We start from the raw sequence: 20,146 nt of genomic DNA on the forward strand, positions 1-20,146 counted from the left end.
CTGAAAGAAAAGCTGGTATGTAGTGTTCCATATTAGATAAAAACATAATCTCATTGATGATATTCGCTGAAACAATCCTATCTCATACTTATCTCAACCTAATGGTAAAAAACGTTTTACTTTTTCAGGCGATGTTTTGACGTTTAGAGATGACAGCACAGTTAATCCGGGATTCTGATTTTCCAGGTCCTCGGTGCTCTCAAGTACATAGTAAGTAGGATAAATTATAACTTTAGGTGCTCTCAAGTACATAGTAAGTAGGATAAATATAAATTATTAGGTGCTCAGATTCTACTTGGAAATAATTCTAAATTGTTTATAAATATAAATTTGTAAGGTTAAAAATGATAATTGTTTGTTTGTTCAACGAGATTTTTATTATATCAAAACGTATAAATTGACTTGAGTAACGTAACCTTGTTAAATCCAGTGACTGAATAAAACTCAATAAATAGTCCGAAAACCTCCATTTTCTAGATATTGGGTGTGCTAATACCACCATTTCTCAGATATTGGGTGGTGCTAACACCACCATTTTCTATAGATTGGGTGTGCTAACACCACATTTTTCTAGATATTGGGTGTGCTACACCAACCATTTTCTAGATATTGGGTGTGCTAACACCACCATTTCTCAGATATTGGGTGTGCTAACACCACCATTTTCTAGATATTGGGTGTGCTAACACCACCATTTTCTAGATATTGGGTGTGCTAACACCACATTTTCTAGATATTGGGTGTGCTAACACCACCATTTTCTAGATATTGGGGTGTGCTAACACCACCATTTTCTAGATATTGGGTGTGCTAACACCACCATTTTCTAGATATTGGGTGTGCTAACACCACCATTTCTCAGATATTGGGTGTGCTAACACCACCATTTTCTAGATATTGGGTGTGCTAACACCACCTTTTTCTAGATATTGGGTGTGCTAACACCACCATTTTCTAGATATTGGGTGTGCTAAACCACCATTTCTAGATATTGGGTGTGCTACCGTGGATGATATACTGTTCGACACAGAACGTAAAGCGATTGAGTTACAAGATTGTCCTTCTTCAGATGTCACTCTCATTTAGCGTCACCTTCTGTCTTCTATTGGAATCGTCAACACGTCTCCTGGGTAGTTATTTATGGCACGTGGAATTTTTCCTTTCTGATACTTATTGCCCATGCCAAACTTTAATATGTTATAATCACGGAACTTCCCTAAAGCAATCTTGAACCAGGACAAGTCTAATAATAGTAATATTAATAAAGGTATGGTAGTGATATAAGGCTTAGGAAGAATTCGTCATTTCAATACTCACCCACTACCAGTACCTATATTATGTTGTTAACTGGTACACTAATACATACTCAATGAATTGACTATGGTTCATTGCCCAACTATTTCAAAACGATATTCTATATATTTCTCAGAATATTCTGTCTTAGATTTAAGTGTTCATTATAACAAACAGACATTCTTGGTTTGTTCTACCTTTTATTTATAACCGCTCGCCATTATTTATCTATAAAATGGATAATACAGTTTCAATAATGGTATACTGGCGTCTACTACAAGGTCAAGGCTGCTCTTAAGAATAGGATGACCACCGTAGTCCGCAACTCAGGCACTCTCACGAGCACCACATTATTATGCCAATAAACCGGGTATACTATTAGCGATGCTGTACTGGGAATATTTTGGCGATAAAGTTATTATACTGACGTAAAACTTAAAAGCATTAACGACAATTATTACAGGTGCACAAACATATTGTTTCTAAGAGAATAATGGAACCATTTACTTTCTCTCAACGTATACAAGGGGCACTACCTTTAATGGCACCATTTACCAAGAAGCCTGACTACTAAGGGTAGACATTTTGGTAGACATTAGGGTAGACATTAGGGTAAGACATTTGGGAAGACATTAGGGTACACATTAGGGTAGACAATTAGAGTAGACATTAGGGTAGACATTAGGGTAGACATTAGAGTAGACATTAGGGTAGACATTAGGGAAGTCATTAGAGTAAACATTAGGGTGGACATTAGAGTAGACAATAGGTTAGACATTAGGGAAGACCATTAGAGTAAACATTAGGGTATACATTAGGGAAGACATTAGAGTAAACATTTAGGGTAGACATTAGGGTAAACATGTAAGGTAGAAATTAGGGTAGACATTAGAGATAAACATTAGGGTAGAAATTAGGGTAGACATTATGGTCGACATTAGGGTAGACTTTAGGGTAGAAATTAGGGTAGACATTAGGGAAGACATTAGAGTAGACATTAGGGTAGACATTAGGGTAAACATTATAGTATACATTTTACCAAAACCCATAATCATGGGTAGAGTGGACCGCTGCCAGTGTCTCTCATTTCCCAAACCAAAGGAAAGATATTAATTTGATTGACCGTTCTCAAATGCAAAATGATACCGAGAATGGAAATCGGTCGCTCGCTTTTCCATCATTCACGGCTTACGATTTGTAATAATTTCGATTTGATTACATGCATATCAGATGCTTGTAAAAATCTCTTTGGGTTGGCGTTCGGGGGTCGTACCTAGTATTTCGGGGTAAGGGTGGTAGTTATCATTATTGCATTAGCTGAAGTTAATTGAATCTTTATTGCCGAGGTACTGCTGCCCTTAGGTTAGTTCCTTCCCCCTTTAATCTATTACAATGTAAATATGAATGGAAAAAGCGAGCGACCGATTTCATTCTCGGTATCATTTTGCATTTGAGAACGGTCAATCAAATTAATATCATTTCCTTTTGTTTGGGAAAGGAGAGACACTGGGCAGCGGCCCGTCTACCATGAATTATGGGTTTTGGTAAAAATATCTCTCTTTTTGATTATCATGTCCTGGGTACTTTATAAAGTCGAATATAAACTGAGATCTCCATGATAATAAGGAGGAAGTTTCAACGATTTCGAATTTTTCCTTAAAAACATTTCATGTGTTTATGTAAGCATATCGGTCCATCCACTGACTCTGAATATACCAACTTAATACTCATTTGCAAGTTGACATTAAAATTCATATATATTGACATTAAACTTGTCGTGGCAAAGCAGAATTTGTTGGAATCACGAATGGAGCAAAATCTCTCCACCTTTCGCACGTGCAAACTTTGAGCGGACGTTGCATGCGCATCCAACATTGAATCGTCCGTAAATTTTTGCATGTAATTGTTTTATATATAGTTTGATAAGCATGCAAAGTTTCAAAGTATTTCAAGAAGAACTGTAATCACAACGGCACTCTAAAGTTGACAGAAAATGACGAAAACAGCAATTTTCAGTGATTTTAGCAATTTTCTATCAATTTGGGCGTGTCCCCACGTGTGCAACTTTTCGATTTTCAACTTTTAAAACTAGCCTAATGCACAATTTATACCTATAGAAGCAGAACTGAGCTCCACAACCCAAGGCATGGCCCAACACCAAAGAATACTAAATCGCAAAATTGACGTTTTTTATAAAATAATTCTTCAAAAAAAGCACAAACTTCAATGACAAATATCTTTATGAAGGAGGCAAGCTAGAAAAACTTTCCGGTAGATTTTCAGAATGCTTGAACAATTATCTAAGGTGATAATTTCCCTCAGATTTTGAATAAAATTACTCCTTAATGGTTAAATTAATTTTAAAAGTTATTACTTTTGTCAAAAATCAAGTTTTAAAACGGTTAACTTGATGGACGTCATCAAGGGTGGTTTATGACGTCAAATAAATTTTTTATACAATGTAAACTAAAGTGTAAACAATTATTTGCAAGACCTGTGGTCGGAAATGGCTGTATCTTTTATACTTTTGAATTTATGGACACTTAAATATATGGCTACAATTGACTGCAAAGCGCTATCGCCTGAATATATATGTATATCTATCTATGACCCGACAATCTGTCGTAAAACAGGGGTTCTAGAAAACCCAATTTCCCGATGCTCCTGAAACCTGAAACTTTTTTTGCAGTCAATTTGGTCAACGTCTAGACGCCCTGAAAAATTTCAAATCTCTAACTCAATTTTAACATGGTTTTTAGGACACCTGAATATGGCGATTTTGGGTTTTTTAACCGAATTTCGTATAACAGTGCTGGTGAGTATTTTATGCAATTTCTTAAAAATCTGAACATAACTAATTTTTATTCCTGTCATCTTTGACATCAAATTAGAATGTTTTGAACTAAAAATAAATCTGTCTGAACGACTTCCGATGAGTCTTAATGCCTGGAAAACTCCTGCCGGAGGCGGCGGCCTTCGGCCGCCGCCTCCGGCCGGAGTGCACGCTTCGCGTGCACAAAAGAGGCTTGTAACGTGTACCAAAGGGGGTATAATAGTAAAAGGGGTATAATAGTAAATGGGGAACATAGTATTCCCACAATAAATGCAACGGTCGTGCTTGCCAGCACTGTGATAAAGGTAGACATTAGGGTAGACATTAGGGTAGACATTAGGAAAGAAATTAGGGTAGACATTAGTGTAGGTTTGGATATATGAAGTGGCCCGACGGTCCTAGTGCCCTACGTTGATGGGAAGTGATGGGCACTTCAAAGTCTTGGCCAGCTCATCTGCTTTTTCATAACCCCACAATCTGATGTGTGCAGCTATCCATCGGATCTCTAGATTGTTGGTGGATTCGAGTGCATTGAGGGGGTCATAACAGTCTCTAGTAGTTCTACTCCTCTTGTTGGCATAAGTTGAGAGATATTCGCAATCTTCGAAGATGGCGGTGAGCTCTATTTGATAAACAGTGCAATAATCAGGAAGCTTGAATGATCTTTCCTCTATAAATGTAGTGTTGTTGTTGTCAGTGGTGATGATATAGCCAGCCCCGCTACCTGAGTATGTGCGTGACCCGTCTGTATACTTATAGCAGGTGATCGTCTCAATGGAGATGTTGTCGATGGTGTTTTGAAGTGAATTTATATTTTCAATGTTGTCAGCTCCAGGAGTGGTGACTGTTCAACATGTTCATAACTGTGGCATGTTGTGCGAGCTAACCTGATAACCAATGGTAGCTCTACGCACCAGCTTAATAAGCTGCTAGTTATACTACTACTAGAATTAAAGTCTAGGAATAACGTCAATGGTGAACGCCCCCGTGTCGTCCAGGAGGTTTTTAAGGGCTATTAGATGCAGAGTAACTGGTCGAAGCTGTAGCGTCTCTTTTACCACAGGCTAGTAGTAGTTAAGTTGTAAAATAACGTTGTTTTACTAATAGAAATGTGCAGTAAAAGTTTATTGACGCATTAATATGGTAATAAGTCATGTCGCTCAATTTAGCATACAAAATCAAATTTTGTTACATGTTGCATGATGCATATCCCTTTTGCGCCGGCTGGGAAAGTTTGGGGCTTCATGGTCACAAAAACCTATGGATATAACTAAAGTATTATATAAGCCACGTACCTAAGAAATCACAGCGAACAGAGAGGTCAATTTTATGTTTTATTAAAAGTATTTTGTTAAAAGAAATTTAAAAGCTTTGAAACGTGTGCGTGGGGGGGGGGAGGTACACTACACTTTTTTACACCATACATAAAAAAGGCAAAAGTGTACACACGCACGCACGCACGCACGCACGCACGCACGCACGCACGCACGCACGCACGCACGCACGCACGCACGCACACACACACACACACCACACACACACACAAAAAACCATTAATAAAACCACTTCCGATCAGCCGATTTTAAAAAACTTAATGATTCGGCTCCTTCAGAGTTCTGTCGGCACTATATCGAAAACACCAGCCCCGTAACTCTTATTGTTTTCTTGATTAGGCCGCTCGGAAATCACACGCAAACGAACGAACACACACACAGTACACACACACACATCTTGAGAATATTAGTATTGATATGAACGAGCCCTAGGCACATACAAATATCGTTCATGCAAAATCGATGTCATAATCTTTAGTTATTTAACTAAATATGAAAACTTAATTAACGCATTTTTCAGTTCCCAGTCAGAGTTGGTGCTTGTCTCACTGTATTGCAACCTCTGTACTGTCGCTCCAATATCCCTCATTGTCTGGAAGTTCCTGATGAGATGGCGTCGTCAGGTCAACTCTAATAGGTAACCCTCATTTTGGTAATTCATGTTAATAATGCGTACTGAAACAAAATTACTGTTAATTCTAGACTAATATTTGTTCTGTTAAAAATATTACACTGAACGAGGAAATATGTTGGTATCTGTATTTCTCTAGTACTCGTCAAGTAGTGCTGCCCTAAAAGTTAAATAAGCTCTAATCTATTTTTTTTAAATAACCTAACCAGATAATTTACAATATAACAAACTTACAGTGACCGGACCCCGATCTACAGCAGAACCTGCATCTCAAGCGTGTGCCTCCTCATCATCTGCACCTACCTGCCCTCAGACTTCATCCACATGCTCCAGCTCCTCTACCGACTGCAAATACTGCCCAACCTCAAGTGGGCGGATCAGAGGTAGAAATTGTTTTTTGGTATCAGTGAAATATTTAAATGGGACAATTTTATTGATAAATTATAATCAGGGACTATGTTCATTTCATGTTTCAGTTCTATTGATTTACAAACGTAATCCTCCAGTGACACAGAAGCACTACACAAGTTGTTACTGTCAGAAAACTTGAAGATGATTTCAGATATCTTCAAGTATATCTTTGTTGGTGAGACTGATTGTTGATTAAAAATAACTTATAAGCAACTTGTAGTTTATTGACAAAATACTTGGTGGTTCATTTTGAAACTTGTTTTATAATCAAGTACGTTTTAGCACCTTTTATCCAAACCGAACGATCAACTAAAATTAAGATTTTTGACGCGGATGGTAGATACAATTAATTGATCAATTAAGCATCTTTTTAAAATATTATTCCACCCAGGCTTGTTCCCATTATTCTTGTTGGTGTCGAAACAGTTCAGAGCCCTTCTAGCAGTTGAGGCTTACAGAAAAAGAGAGTTTCTTGTGAAACGTATTTCCCGGATTCTCAAGTGAGTTTCAAATATCGAATTCTTTATTAAAAGCAAGTTTAATATTTTTAACCAGGCGTCTAGTTACAAGCGTGGGCGATGGCATATTTTAAAGTAATATCTTAAATTTGTCCGTAGTCAGAATTATTTCTTGACATTTTGTAAGATGGTTTCAACTCAACCATTTCCTCGAATTTCTACTCGTCCACGACCGTGACACTCATCGTTTAATCCCACGTTTCAATTATTTACAAATTAACGTTGTGTCTGCTATAAGGGCTGAAGCTGGCAAAAGGAGCTCTGTTATTTCCGTGACATCTGCCGGCGGTGCTCAACGGTCCTTCTCTGTTGTCATTAACGAACACCACCTCTGTCTACACGCTCACGAGTTGAATGAACTTCGTGCTGATTTCCAGGTTGGTCACTGAATGGGAACACAAGGAAATATTTTTCATTCGTGAAATAATTTCAAGAATGTACTCCAATGGACCAATGAAGTGTGGATTATATTTACTAATACTATAGTAGGAACCCGTATAACCCTAAAATGGTTAATTTTGGGCTCTAAAACTCCTATTTCTTGGCCTATTTTTTATTTTTTCATGCTGATTTGGAGGCCATTAAAACATTTGACCAAGTCAAAAAAGTTTCAGTTGTATATCTTTTAAGGTTTTTGCGGAAATTCGCGTTAAAGTTGATGCCGTGGTGTCAGTAAAATGGTACGGATAAATATATATATATAATTATATATCGTCTCACTTTATATATAGTAAGATGGGCGGATTATAAAATTTTATGACTACCAGTCCACAATTTATCATTATCCTTACCTACCATACATCAGTCCATCGGTTCTGCAGTGATGTGTGACACTTTATCTTGTAATTCTAATATGATGTGTGACACTGTATCTTGTAATTCTAATATGATGTGTGACACTGTATCTTGTAATTCTAATATGATTCGATTTCATGGTTTACGATGAAATACCTTATCGGACCTTATTTGGACGGACATTACTTGAACGCTGGAGGCCCTAACGTTCATCTTAATGTCCGTTCAAATAAAGTCCGTTCAATTAATGTTTGTCCAAGTTAAAGTCCGTTGAAATTTTTTCAAAAATTTTTCCATTTCGAACTTTTTGTCCAGAATATGACAACTTTTTAATTTCAGTCAATTTCAATAACTATCATTAAACTAAACTATATCGTTGAATCAATAAAAACAAGGTATTTTTCTTGCTTACTGTATGAAAAATGGATTTAAAAATCATTTGCTAAAATTTAAAAAACGTCAAAAAAAAGATGAAAAAAATTCGGATTTTTGATGGTTTTAAACGCCTTCTAGCGTTCATATTAATGTCCGTTCATAATTATGTCCGTTCAAGTAATGTCCGTCCAAATAAGGTCCGATAAGGTATTCAAAAACAATGAATAAACACCCCTATTCCAGCAGGAGTGTCTGCCAAATCAGTCTTGTCTTGTGAAAAGTAGCCTGGAGTTGGTGAAGATCCCCCTGGATTGTGACTACACGACTGATTATACTGATCATGTGAATAGCGTTGCTCGAATGGCGGATTGTAATGCCCCTGCTATTGATTTGTCCTGTCTCAAGATAGACCTTCATCAGCTGCATACCACGTAAGATTTCAAATTTACCTTTGTTTTATTTTATTTAAAAAATATTTATGCTAATATTCTGACCGTGATCAAACAGCCAAAAAGGGTACTTTATTGACAGAATGCAAACCTATCAGCCTCCCTGTTTTTTGTTTGGGGACCGGTTTTTGGTACACCCGCCAATGTTAACAAAATCATATGATACATAACAATATAATTTTATCTAATATGAGTGAAAATGAGAGTTGAAATATTGTTAATGAGCCACACCTAATACATGTAATACATGTAATAACTACTGAGACGGGGCTTAAAGATATCGCTTTGGGAGTCTGGGATCTAAATGTGTAGAAATAAGAAGTCGTTCTATATCATGAGCCTTTTCATGGAGCACCTGAAACCGGACTGCTAAAATAATGGTTCCAAATTCAGGTTTGACGAGTTTTGTGTAGGCTGTGTCCGAGAGAAGCACACAAAATTAAAAGAATGCAAAAAGAAGAAAATCGTCAAAATAAGACCTGGTAGATTGATCAGTGACAATGATAAGAAGGATGTAGGAGTAAAGACGAAGCATGATAAGTGTACCAAGTATAAAGTTAAGGGTAAGTTGAAGCATTCCGCACAGACAGATTTTCACACTCATTCTGTCTTTAGGGAGGTTATTTTCAATCGTTGAACTCTTTTTTAGGACCTTTTTAACTTATCCGATTATTGCATGACTAATAGTAATTAGTAAACTTAGTTCGAACACTTTTTAGCGTTTGATTTTTTTTATTTGTTATTGATTCGGCCTCCAATGAACCAGGCAATATTTGTTTGTCTTTCTAATTCTATGATGATTATTCCATCATAGAATTGAATATTTCAGGTACCGTGGTTAAAACGAACGTAAATGCTGGTGACCGTGAAGGCAAGGACCGGCGAATAACCACCACATCACTTGGTCAAGTTGAGCTCTTTCAGGTTTGTGACAACTGTTACTATTTAACTATAAAATTGCAATTCATAACTCCGTAACCATGGTAACCATGGTAAATATCTTAAAGTTGGTAGACTTCAAGCTCAATAAAATCATAAACGCAATGATTTCTCTCGCAGATTGAGAATACTATAACCAACCAAGGGACAGGGCCAGTATTGGTCGATGCAGTTTAGCAACTGCGCTCTTCATAATTATATCATCTCTGAACTTCATCTCGAGTTTCTAAACTAGCATCTCTGAAATTCATATCGAGTTTCCTTATACGTACCTTGAAAGCAATGACTGAATGGTCTGAGTTTTACAACTGCACTCATAATAAATAATTAACTCTAGTTTTGATCGAGTCAGTCTAATAATGGTTTATTTTAAAGTGTTAAAGTGTTAAAGGGTTATTTAATATTTAAAGGGTTATTTAATATCTATGAGAAAACAGACATTATTTAGAAATTAAATAATTATAATAGGGCCAAGAATTTATTTCCAAAACGTTTTACTATCTGTTCATTTAGAAAAGAGTAATTTTTTTAGATTATACTCTTTCTTCATATATTTTTTCTATGTTTGCTTCTTTATTTGCTTGAGCTTCTTTATGTGAGTTTTTTTGCCAAATGTTTATTGTTTAATATCAATTGTTTTCTTGTGAATTCTTCGGTGACATCTTCGTCCAAAGTCTACATCAATTTAGCCTATATTCTGCTTGAAAAGTACCCAAAATACTAAATAGTTAATCCGTAAACATGAATGTTCACTGATATTCTAGAAGTTATCATCACCTCTCTAGTCTCTCCTTAATTCTATTTCTGGATATCTTGAGTCTTGATGTCAAAATTGAGGATTGTTGGTTAATGAAATTATAAAAATTATATCAATTTACGTTTCGAGTGAACATATTTATTCATCTTCTAAATTCAAAATGCAATAAAAGTTCCGACCGCGCCGTGCCCAAGGAAGGAACAACTATTAGTATTACATTTTTAATCTGTCTCTACACTCTAACATATCCAAACTAAAAGTAAAACTATGATCTAAGTTCCGTACCTATTATATTTGCATTCCAGATCAGCAGGGAGGTACTCCTCTCTGACAAGTAGCTTCATCACCTCACTTGTTGAATATCAGCGGGCTGTGACAGCGGCCCGGGATATATCAGGTTTTATAACTAGCGGGCTGCGCGGGCCTGCTCACAGGAGGGGCTAAGTGCAAAGAAACTGCTGCTCACTGCTGCTCACTGCTGCTCACTGCTGCTCACTGCTACTAACTGCTGCTCACTGCTGCTCACTGCTGCTCACTGCTACTAACTGCTGCTCACTGCTGCTGTCGCGCGCGCGCCCCTATGCTCACTGCTGCTATACTATAAGTATAATTATACTTATACTTATAGCCCGCTGGTGGATATATTACCAATTCGAGTGTGGCAATCCTCGAAAAAAATCACAACGTCAAAAACTAGAGGATTTTTACAATAAATTTTATTCAAGTTTAACGTGATGATACTGATACTCATTGTCTATTCATCAAATTCTTTGTCATACGTATGACCCGCCGCGCACAAAGTGCGCGGCTCCCCCTGTACCGTCAGAACGACCATAGTGAAACGACCGTGGGGGTCGCAACGTGATTCACCAAATTCTTTAACTTCATTTACAACTCTTACTGCAGCTTGTTCAAATTTCCTGTCGTTTTTTAAGTTACTGTCCACGAACAATAAACATATGTTTGCATTTACTGTGCATACTACGTAAACAATTTCTAGTCTTTCTAACGAATCTTCAATTGTGGAATAAGTTTAGTTCGCGGAATTAGACATAACACAATTGACTCAGTTTGAGTTCTTCTAAAGAAAATGGATAATTGTTAGCCACACTCTAAACTTAATTTGTTACGGGAGATAAACCATAAACTAAAATGTTGATTGAGGTAAGAGAAACAAAAAATATAACCGTTTATTCAAGGCTAAATCTAAAAGTAGAACAAATAAAATTAGCGAATATTTAGTATCGTAGAAACAGTTCATTGAGGCCCTCTAACCACAATCTCGAGGATAATCAGATTCAATATCGTCCAGTTGAATATTCATCTGTTGTCTAAGTTAATTAAGAAAACTGCCCCATGGTTAGTAGAAATGGAAAAGTGAGTATAGTCGATGTCCATAAAGCAGTCCTACATAAAGTTCTTTCATTGTTTTGATATTTTCGAACAACATCAAAGATATCCTGGCAGTGTTATATCGTTTCTCATCGTTTCGTTACAGTAGTGCGCACCTTTGTCAAAACATATCTATTTCAACACTGCCATTAACAGTCGTAATCGTAAGCTTGATCATGCATTAATATTAAATATCCGGTCATATCATCACTGAACTTGCACCACACATGACAATGCTTGTCTTGACAGGACACGATCTGATCTAAAACTGAAGCCACCCAGTGGAGGTGATCTGGAGATCACCTCACTACAATCACCCCTAGTGCCAACGTCCCACTAGCCTGTTTGATTAACATGTCAAAGTTAGTCCTATGCCAGCCCCCGGAATTCCACCACCGGAACAGAGCGAGGGGTTGTCTGGTCGACGGGGAGAGACAGTAACAGTAAAACAGTGTGTCTTTTCCACCTCCACTCGAACTGCCACCACTGTCGGTCTTCGGAATCGGGGGCTTCTGCCTGTGGGCAATTATACTGATAAGTGAAGATGTTAAGTTGTGTACAAACGTAAAACATCTAAATGAAGTTCACTGAACTTCGCCAAAAAGCATCAAATTCAAACCCAGCAACATGATATTTACATGATAGTATATTTGACCAAAACCCAGAATCGGGTAGAGAGGACCGCTTCCAGTGTCTCTCTTTCCCAAACAAAGGTAAATGATATTAATTTGAATAACCGTCCGTAAATGCAAAATGATACCAAGAATGAAATCGATCGCTCGCTTTTCCGAGTACAGCTGCCTTCAGGTTGTTCTTCTTAATATATTACAATTGTAATTGTAAATTAATGGGAAAAGCGAGCGACCGATTTCATTATCGGTATCATTTTGCATTTACGGACGGTCATTCAAATTAATATCATTTACCTTTGTTTGGGAAAGAGAGACACTGGCAGCGGTCCTCTCTACCCAATTCTGGGTTTTGGTAAAATATCATCTCTACACCAGAGAATACTAAATCACAACTAAGAAAAACTTTCGGCAAATTTTCAGAATGCTTGAACAATTATCTAACTTCAATATGTCCTCAAATTTTGAATAAAATAACTCCTTGATGGCGTAACATCGATTTGAAGTTATCACTTTGTCAAAAATCAAGTTACAAAAAACGGTCAACTCGATGACGTCATCAAGTAGTTATGATGACGCCAAATAAATGTATTCAAAATTTGAAGACACATTGAATTTAGATAATTGTTCAGGCATTCTAAAAATTTACCGGAACGTTTTCCTACCTTGCTCCTTCATAAAGATATTCGCTATTGAAGTTAGTGCTTTTTTAAAGAATAATTTTATAAAAATACAAAAGTTGTGATTTAGTATTCTATGGTGTTGGGCCATCCCTTGGTTTGTGGACCTCAGTTCTGCTTTCTATAGGTCTACATTATGCACTAGGCTAGTTTTAAAGTTGAAAATCGAAAATTTGCACACGCGGGGACACACCCAAATTGATAGAAAATTGCTAAAATCACTGAAAATTGCTATTTTCACCATTTTTATCACTTTTGAGGCCCGTTGTGATGCAAGTTCTTTTTGAAATCTTTTGAAACTTTGCATGCTTAATAAACTATATATAAAATACCAATATTCAAAAATTTATGGTGATTCAATATTGTATGCGGACGCAACGTCCGCTCAAAGTTTGCACGTGCGAAAGGTGAGAATTTTGCTCATTCGTGATTTCGAATAAATTCTGCTTTCCCACCGCCCACGACAGTTAGATGGCATTATATATGAATTTAATGCCAACTTGAATGAGTAAAAAGTTTCATATTCAGTCAGTGATCGACAGATATGCTTATCTAAACACAACGAAATATTTTCAAAGGTCAAATTTCCAAATCGTTGAAATTAGCTCCTTATTAATGAAGTTATCAGTTTACATTTCGACTTTGTAAAGTACACTGACATTATAATCAAAAAGAGGTGATATTTGGGGTCCTAATTCTGGGCACTAAAATTCTTATTCCTTGGCCTATTTTTTTTTTTTTCATGCTGATTTGAAGGCCATTGCGACATTTGACCCAGTCAAAAAAGTTTCAGTTTTATATCTTTTACGGTTTTTGCGGAACGTCGTGTTAAAGTTGATGCCGTGGTGTCAGTAAAATGTTACGGATATATATAGATATATATATATATCGCCTCGCTTTATATATAGTAAGATTTCCTTTTGTTTGGGAAAGAGAGACACTGGCAGCGGTCCACTCTACCCATGATTATGGGTCCACTCTACCCATGATTATGGGTTTTGGACTTTGGTCAAATATATATATACTTCACGACAATCTGTTGTAAAACAGGGGTTCCAGAAAACCCACTTCCCGGTACTCCTGAAACTTGAAACTTTTTTACCGTCGAATCGGGCAACATCTAGACGCCCTGCAAAATTCCAGATCTCTAACTCAATTTTAACATGGTTTCTAAGGCACCTGAATATAGCGATTTTGGGTTTTTTTACCGAATTTCGTATGTAAGTGCTGGCGCGTATTTTGCGCAAACTTATTTTGCGCAAACTTAAAATATGCCTGCTGGACTAATTTGGGGGAGTCTTAATGCCTGAAAAAGGGGGTAAATAGTATAGTGAGTATAATGGCAAGGGTCATTTTTTTTATTTCAAAATTCAAATAAACTTTACATCAATGTATTACAGTTATATTCAATAAAAAGACCACAATATCTCCTGTGAAGCAAAAACATGGAAAAAGAGAGCTAGAAAAATATTCATGATACTCAACACTACCAGACTCAGCTGGAGTGAGAAACAATTATATGTAAAAACATCAAGGTAAAATTTATTTCGGCTGAACCAAAACACGGTGGTAAGACCATAATAACATTGGTGCCGACCCTACATAAAATCATTAATAAATAATCAAGAGAACAAATTTAAATGTATACGATACCTTCTTGCTACTACTCCACAAACTTACACGACATAACAACAAAATAACATAATTAAATAATATTATAATAAAACAATCTATAATCTAGCCACTCACGTACTGCGTGACGCGCTTGTTTCGGGTTGTTTCATTTAAAAGAAAAAACGGCGCGTTCTACTGCAGGTGCGAGGGGCAAATTATAGAGAGTATGACATTCATAAAGTAAAATATATATATAATAATATTCCATGATGGGCCGTCTAATCAGGCCAGCATACGTCAGAAGACCAGCACTGTGATAAGACGGTATATCTTAAACAATAATCTCAGAATGTGTGTGTGTCTGTCTGTCCGCGTGTAATTTCATACTTTCATACTTTCATACGACAATGTAATGCATGTTTTCAAATATAATAGGCGGGTGTGGTGCGGAGTTAATAAGGGTTAATTTCTAAAACGATTTAAAGCGGTTCAATACTGGAGTGATGAGGCCTAATAATGACTTAATTATCCACGAGAAAGAACTGATTATGCGATTATGTTAAATACTATTGGATCCGAGGGGCACTCCGAATAGAATTGCTCACCTAATGCGGGTTTTGACTCAGTGGGTAAATACTCCTACCCTTTTTAACTGCGGCAGTGAAACCCCGGTCGAAGGCCGGGTTACACTAGTATATAAGTATTACACTAGTATATAGATAATCTGTACTGTATATTTCGTTATCTTACCCGTTATCTGCGCTCATAGGAGTCAAAGGAGTATCCACTGTACTAGTCTGACTGATGGGAGAAGTTATCTCCAAACAGTGAGCCCCGTCTGACAGAGACTCTTGTTTAGCCAGGAGTAGTTTCAGCTCGCTGCTATCCAGACTGGTTGTGGCCTCCCCCTCTGAGGACACTCCGTGCGGTGCCGTCGTGTTGTTGTCCACTGTGGCACAGGCTCCGAGCTGGTTGTGGGAACTTTCTGTTACTTGTGGTACCTGCAGAACACAGGGGTGGAGGAAGCGGAGGGGGGATAGGGGGCAGGGGGATAGGGGGCCTGTCAGAACACAGGGGTGGAGGAAGCGGAGGGGGGATATGGGGCAGGGGGGATAGGGGCAGGGGATAGGGGCAGGGGGATAGGGGCAGGGGGGATAGGGGCAGGGGGATAGGGGCAGGGGGCCTGGCAGAACACACAAAATGGGCGTAGTTACACAATACACTATGTAGGGGGCCGGGGGAGGGGGCAATATGTAGGGCGTGACTTAACAGTAAAACAGATGTGGAGGTGCAAATGTAGTGTGACAGGCAGGCAGGCAGGTAGGCAGGCAGTACAAATGACAAAGGTATGGAGATTTGGGGGAGATTTAAATTTAATTGAAATAAAATATCGCTAACTAACATCGAGAGTTTCTTCGTCTAGATTGCTGAGAATTGTGGAAGATATTTTGCTTCTAGCTCTGCTTCCGGCACTGCTTGTATCACTCCGCGAGGAACTTGACCTCTTGGGTAGTATTACTGATATCGTTACTCGCTCGTCAACGTCTATACAGAGGGTAAAGTTCGACATCGGGAAAGTCTTTCTGAACCTGTTGAGAACGATTATTTGGATCATATATGATATAAGGTAAATAGGATTGTGGTATGAGAGCCGAGTCAAGGAAAAAATTACACAATTTAGGGTGATTGGAATCAGTGGATAAATTAGGTAGAGGAATTTAGGTAGAGGAATTTACTGATCTGTAAGGTTTTTCTTCAACAAAGTGCACTTGTAAACTAATTTACAATCGCTACAATGTGATGCAACGGATCTATTCTTTGTATCACTCTGTAGGGTTTAGGAAAGGAATGTATTCTAATGAAATTCAAAGTCGGTAAAAAGATTTACTTCTCCCTGGCTAGAAAATCTTCAGATATCTGGATAACGGCTTCTTTGTACTGAGAAGGATCGTTTCTAAAGTACCGATATGTACGGGGTATCTTGAACCTGATTGAGGAAAAATATCACATTTTGATTTACAGTAAAGTCCAATACTAAGTTACTATACGGTTTCTAACAATGACTGATTACTAAGTTACTACCTATACTCTTAAGAGTAGGTCGAGGTTTGGTAAATTTTCAACTAACCTTGCCATGGCACCGGGTGAAGTTTTTCTAAGATCGTCAGCATTAAATACAGGACAGGATATCTCCGACTCGGATAAGTAGGTACCAAGAGGAGGGTCTACTTTCATAACATAAGGTAGAGCAAACAGTGCGTAGAAGTTAGCTGGTAGGTATCCGTACCTGCAAATTTAGTGGTCAGGGTTCTGGTTCTGGAGATTGTAACTCGTGTCCTTGCTAAGTTAATTTTAAGAACTATAAAATGCAAAAGCCATAAATCAGAGATAGGAAATCCCTTAGTGTTAAACTGATTGATCGTTGAAACTAAGTGTTGAACTAGTATATATACTATTATATATACTAGTATATAGTCAACATATATAGTCAACATATGAAATGTACCGAACAAGAGTAAGAGGTGATGTTATCTCGCGCTGTCCAGCCTCAATCCAACACATAACATACTGGAACACTTCTACTTCGTCCTCTACACACAACCTATTGAAACATTGACTGATTCATTATTTTATTGCTAACTTCATCACCTCATTATTTAATCAGTTGATTGTGCGACGTATATATTGATTTTGATATAACTTGATATTCGCAGATGCCAAAACCTTAAAAAGTAGATTCTGGACAAAACCTGCAACTCACTCCAACATTATCAAACCTATCATTTGAGATGATGTAACAAAACCTACAACTCACTCCAACATTATCAAACCTATCATTTGAGATGATGTAACTGAGAGTCTTAGCGGTGATGTGTAACCAGGTCTTGACCAGCGGCTGCGCTATTCTTGTTAGCGAATATTTCTTGTTGAACTTAAAGAGTTTGTTGCTACAAGCCTCTTGAAGCTCAGTGCACTCGTAGAATACTGCAAAGTCTAGATACTCCAAAACATTGGAATGGTTCAGATGATTCTGAGCAAAACTGAGGGGTAGAATTGTAATTAGTACCTATTAGTGGATTAGAAAACTGTTATTAGTAGATTAGAAAACTGTTAATAGTAGAAAGGTATAAAGCCCAACATTACAGGTTGTAGTACTAGTAAAACTTTTGTGTCAAGTTATTCGACAAATTTAAAATAGTGACATGATCTCATGATCTGCGAACTTACGTTTCAGTTTCTTCGACGAGCCACTTAACATTGTATATCTTAGCAAGTTTGAGAAGGCCGAGAACGTTATCTTGGTGCACGTGAGCATATCCGTAGTACAAACTCCTTAGAAAATCCTAACAAGAGATTTGATTAAGTTTGGAGAGACAAATTGTAAAATAAATTTAAAAGTCGAGCGGTTAATTTTGCTAAATCTGATACATTTGAAACACTTATTTACAAGGACCAAAATTTAAAAGCCAAACCTTAGCATCGTTGATATCGTTGCAGTGCGCACTCCAGTTCATAATACCGTTATCAGGGAGTAGTGGGTAGCAGCTCAGAAAGCGCGTCGCTCTGCGTCGCTAAAACTACTCTGTGCACGTGCACCGCGTCCCCCTGAATGAGCATATTAGTACACAATTAGTACACAATTAGTACACAATTAGTACACAACTAGTAAATAATTAGTACATAATTAGTACACAATTAGTACACAACTAGTAAATAATTAGTACATAATTAGTACATAATTAGTACATAATTAGTACATAATTAGTACATAATTAGTACATAATTAGTACATAATTAGTACACAATTAGTACATAATTAGTACACAATTAGTACATAATTAGTACACAATTAGTACATAATTAGTACATAATTAATACATAATTAGTACACAATTAGTACATAATTAGTACACAATTAGTAAATAATCGGTACATAATTAGTACATAATTAGTACATAATTATTACATAATTAGTACACAATTAGTACATAATTAGTACATAATTAGTACATAATTAGTACATAATTAGTACATAATTAGTACACAATTAGTACATAATTAGTACACAATTCGTACATAATTGGTACATAATTAATACATAATTAGTACACAATTAGTACATAATTAGTACACAATTAGTAAATAATCGGTACATAATTAGTACATAATTAGTACATAATTATTACATAATTAGTACATAATTAGTACACAATTAGTACATAATTAGTACATAATTAGTAATTAATTAGTACACAATTAGTACATAATTAGTACATAATTAGTACACAATTAGTACATAATTAGTACATAATTAGTACACAATTAGTAAACAATTAGTACATAATTAATACATAATTAGTACACAATTAGTACATAATTAGTACACAATTAGTAAATAATTAGTACATAATTAGTAAATAATCGGTACATAATTAGTACATAATTAGTACATAATTAGTACATAATTAGTACAATTTTATGCGTGCGATCAATATGCATCCGATGAAAGAATATTTGTATCCTTTAAATCAAATCCCGAACTATCGATTATTAAAATAGTGTGCCATGACAAAATAGACCAGAACGTTCAATAATTTTATTTCTACTAGAGGTCTGTGCATTCTTAGTAGTTACTGTCAGTGCCGATATGTTATATGATTATGACCACAGGGCACAGAATGCTAATATGGCGGTTCCGGTTCCTTCGAAACAAAGTTGAAAGTTAGGAACATTTTCTCGGCTATAATTTCTTTTATGAATTATTGTGCCAGATGTTTTGAATCGACAAAAATAAATGCACTAATGGTCGAAATAAAATTCATACCTGAACATTGACTTTAAGGTCGCTGAACTTAGGTTTGTTGAACTGAGACCGCAGGCCCTCCCACAAGAGGGTTGACCACTCTAGACTAGGGCGCCCCATGGGACCTGATGACGGAATTGTCACGTGACTTGCTGACGACAAGTGGTTGAGAAGGCGATGTTGTTACTATGGGGACCGGTCACTGCAGGAGTCCCGGTCTGGTGGATTGTTTGCGGAGGCGATTACGGGGCCTGCTCATAATCTTGACGGGATTGTGTGTTATTAGTTGTTATCAAGCAAAATAACGGAGTATGTAGTTAATGATTGTGTGTTATTAGTTGTCATCAAACAAAATAACGGAGTATGCAGTTAATGATTGTGTGTTATTAGTTGTCATCAAGCAAAATAATGGAGTATGCAGTTAATGATTGTGTGTTATTAGTTGTCATCAAACAAAATAACGGAGTATGCAGTTAATGATTGTGTATTATTAGTTGTCATCAAACAAAATAAAGGAGTATGCAGTTAATGATTGTGTGTTATTAGTTGTCATCAAGCAAAATAACGGAGTATGCAGTTAATGATTGTGTGTTATTAGTTGTCATCAGACAAAATAACGGAGTATGCAGTTAATGATTGTGTGTTATTAGTTGTCATCAAGCAAAATAACGGAGTATGCAGTTAATGATTGT

The 20,146-nt window shown here is 36.8% G+C and overlaps 2 protein-coding genes across 3 annotated transcripts; one reads left to right on the top strand and one right to left on the bottom strand.

The window, feature by feature from the left end:
* Positions 1-1,119: 1,119 nt before the first annotated feature.
* On the top strand, positions 1,120-9,838 carry LOC134818531 (uncharacterized). Its single transcript, XM_063828145.1, has 10 exons — positions 1,120-1,130; positions 5,981-6,097; positions 6,328-6,474; positions 6,598-6,677; positions 6,894-7,002; positions 7,259-7,397; positions 8,434-8,621; positions 9,033-9,202; positions 9,469-9,563; positions 9,699-9,838. The coding sequence occupies exons 2-10, from the start codon at positions 6,066-6,068 to the stop codon at positions 9,753-9,755; spliced, it is 1,017 nt and encodes a 338-aa protein (XP_063684215.1). The 5' UTR covers positions 1,120-1,130; positions 5,981-6,065; the 3' UTR covers positions 9,756-9,838.
* Positions 9,839-11,031: 1,193 nt separating this feature from the next.
* LOC134818237 (uncharacterized) lies at positions 11,032-19,718 on the bottom strand. 2 transcript variants are annotated; one of them, XM_063827716.1, is made up of 10 exons: positions 19,476-19,718; positions 18,124-18,256; positions 17,879-17,994; positions 17,482-17,691; positions 17,157-17,252; positions 16,779-16,937; positions 16,539-16,637; positions 16,053-16,239; positions 15,401-15,618; positions 11,032-12,243 (listed from the first exon to the last, which is right to left on the bottom strand). In XM_063827716.1, the coding sequence occupies exons 2-10, from the start codon at positions 18,163-18,165 to the stop codon at positions 12,027-12,029; spliced, it is 1,344 nt and encodes a 447-aa protein (XP_063683786.1). In that variant the 5' UTR covers positions 18,166-18,256; positions 19,476-19,718; the 3' UTR covers positions 11,032-12,026. The 2 variants fall into 2 exon arrangements, with proteins under 2 accessions (XP_063683786.1, XP_063683785.1); XM_063827715.1 differs by having other exon boundaries at positions 11,302-12,243; positions 15,401-15,651.
* Between the last annotated feature and the right edge of the window lie 428 nt (positions 19,719-20,146).

The sequence above is a fragment of the Bolinopsis microptera genome, chromosome 7, assembly GCF_026151205.1.
Source record: "Bolinopsis microptera isolate Bmic1 chromosome 7, MBARI_Bmic_1.0, whole genome shotgun sequence".
Lineage (NCBI taxonomy): Eukaryota > Metazoa > Ctenophora > Tentaculata > Lobata > Bolinopsidae > Bolinopsis > Bolinopsis microptera.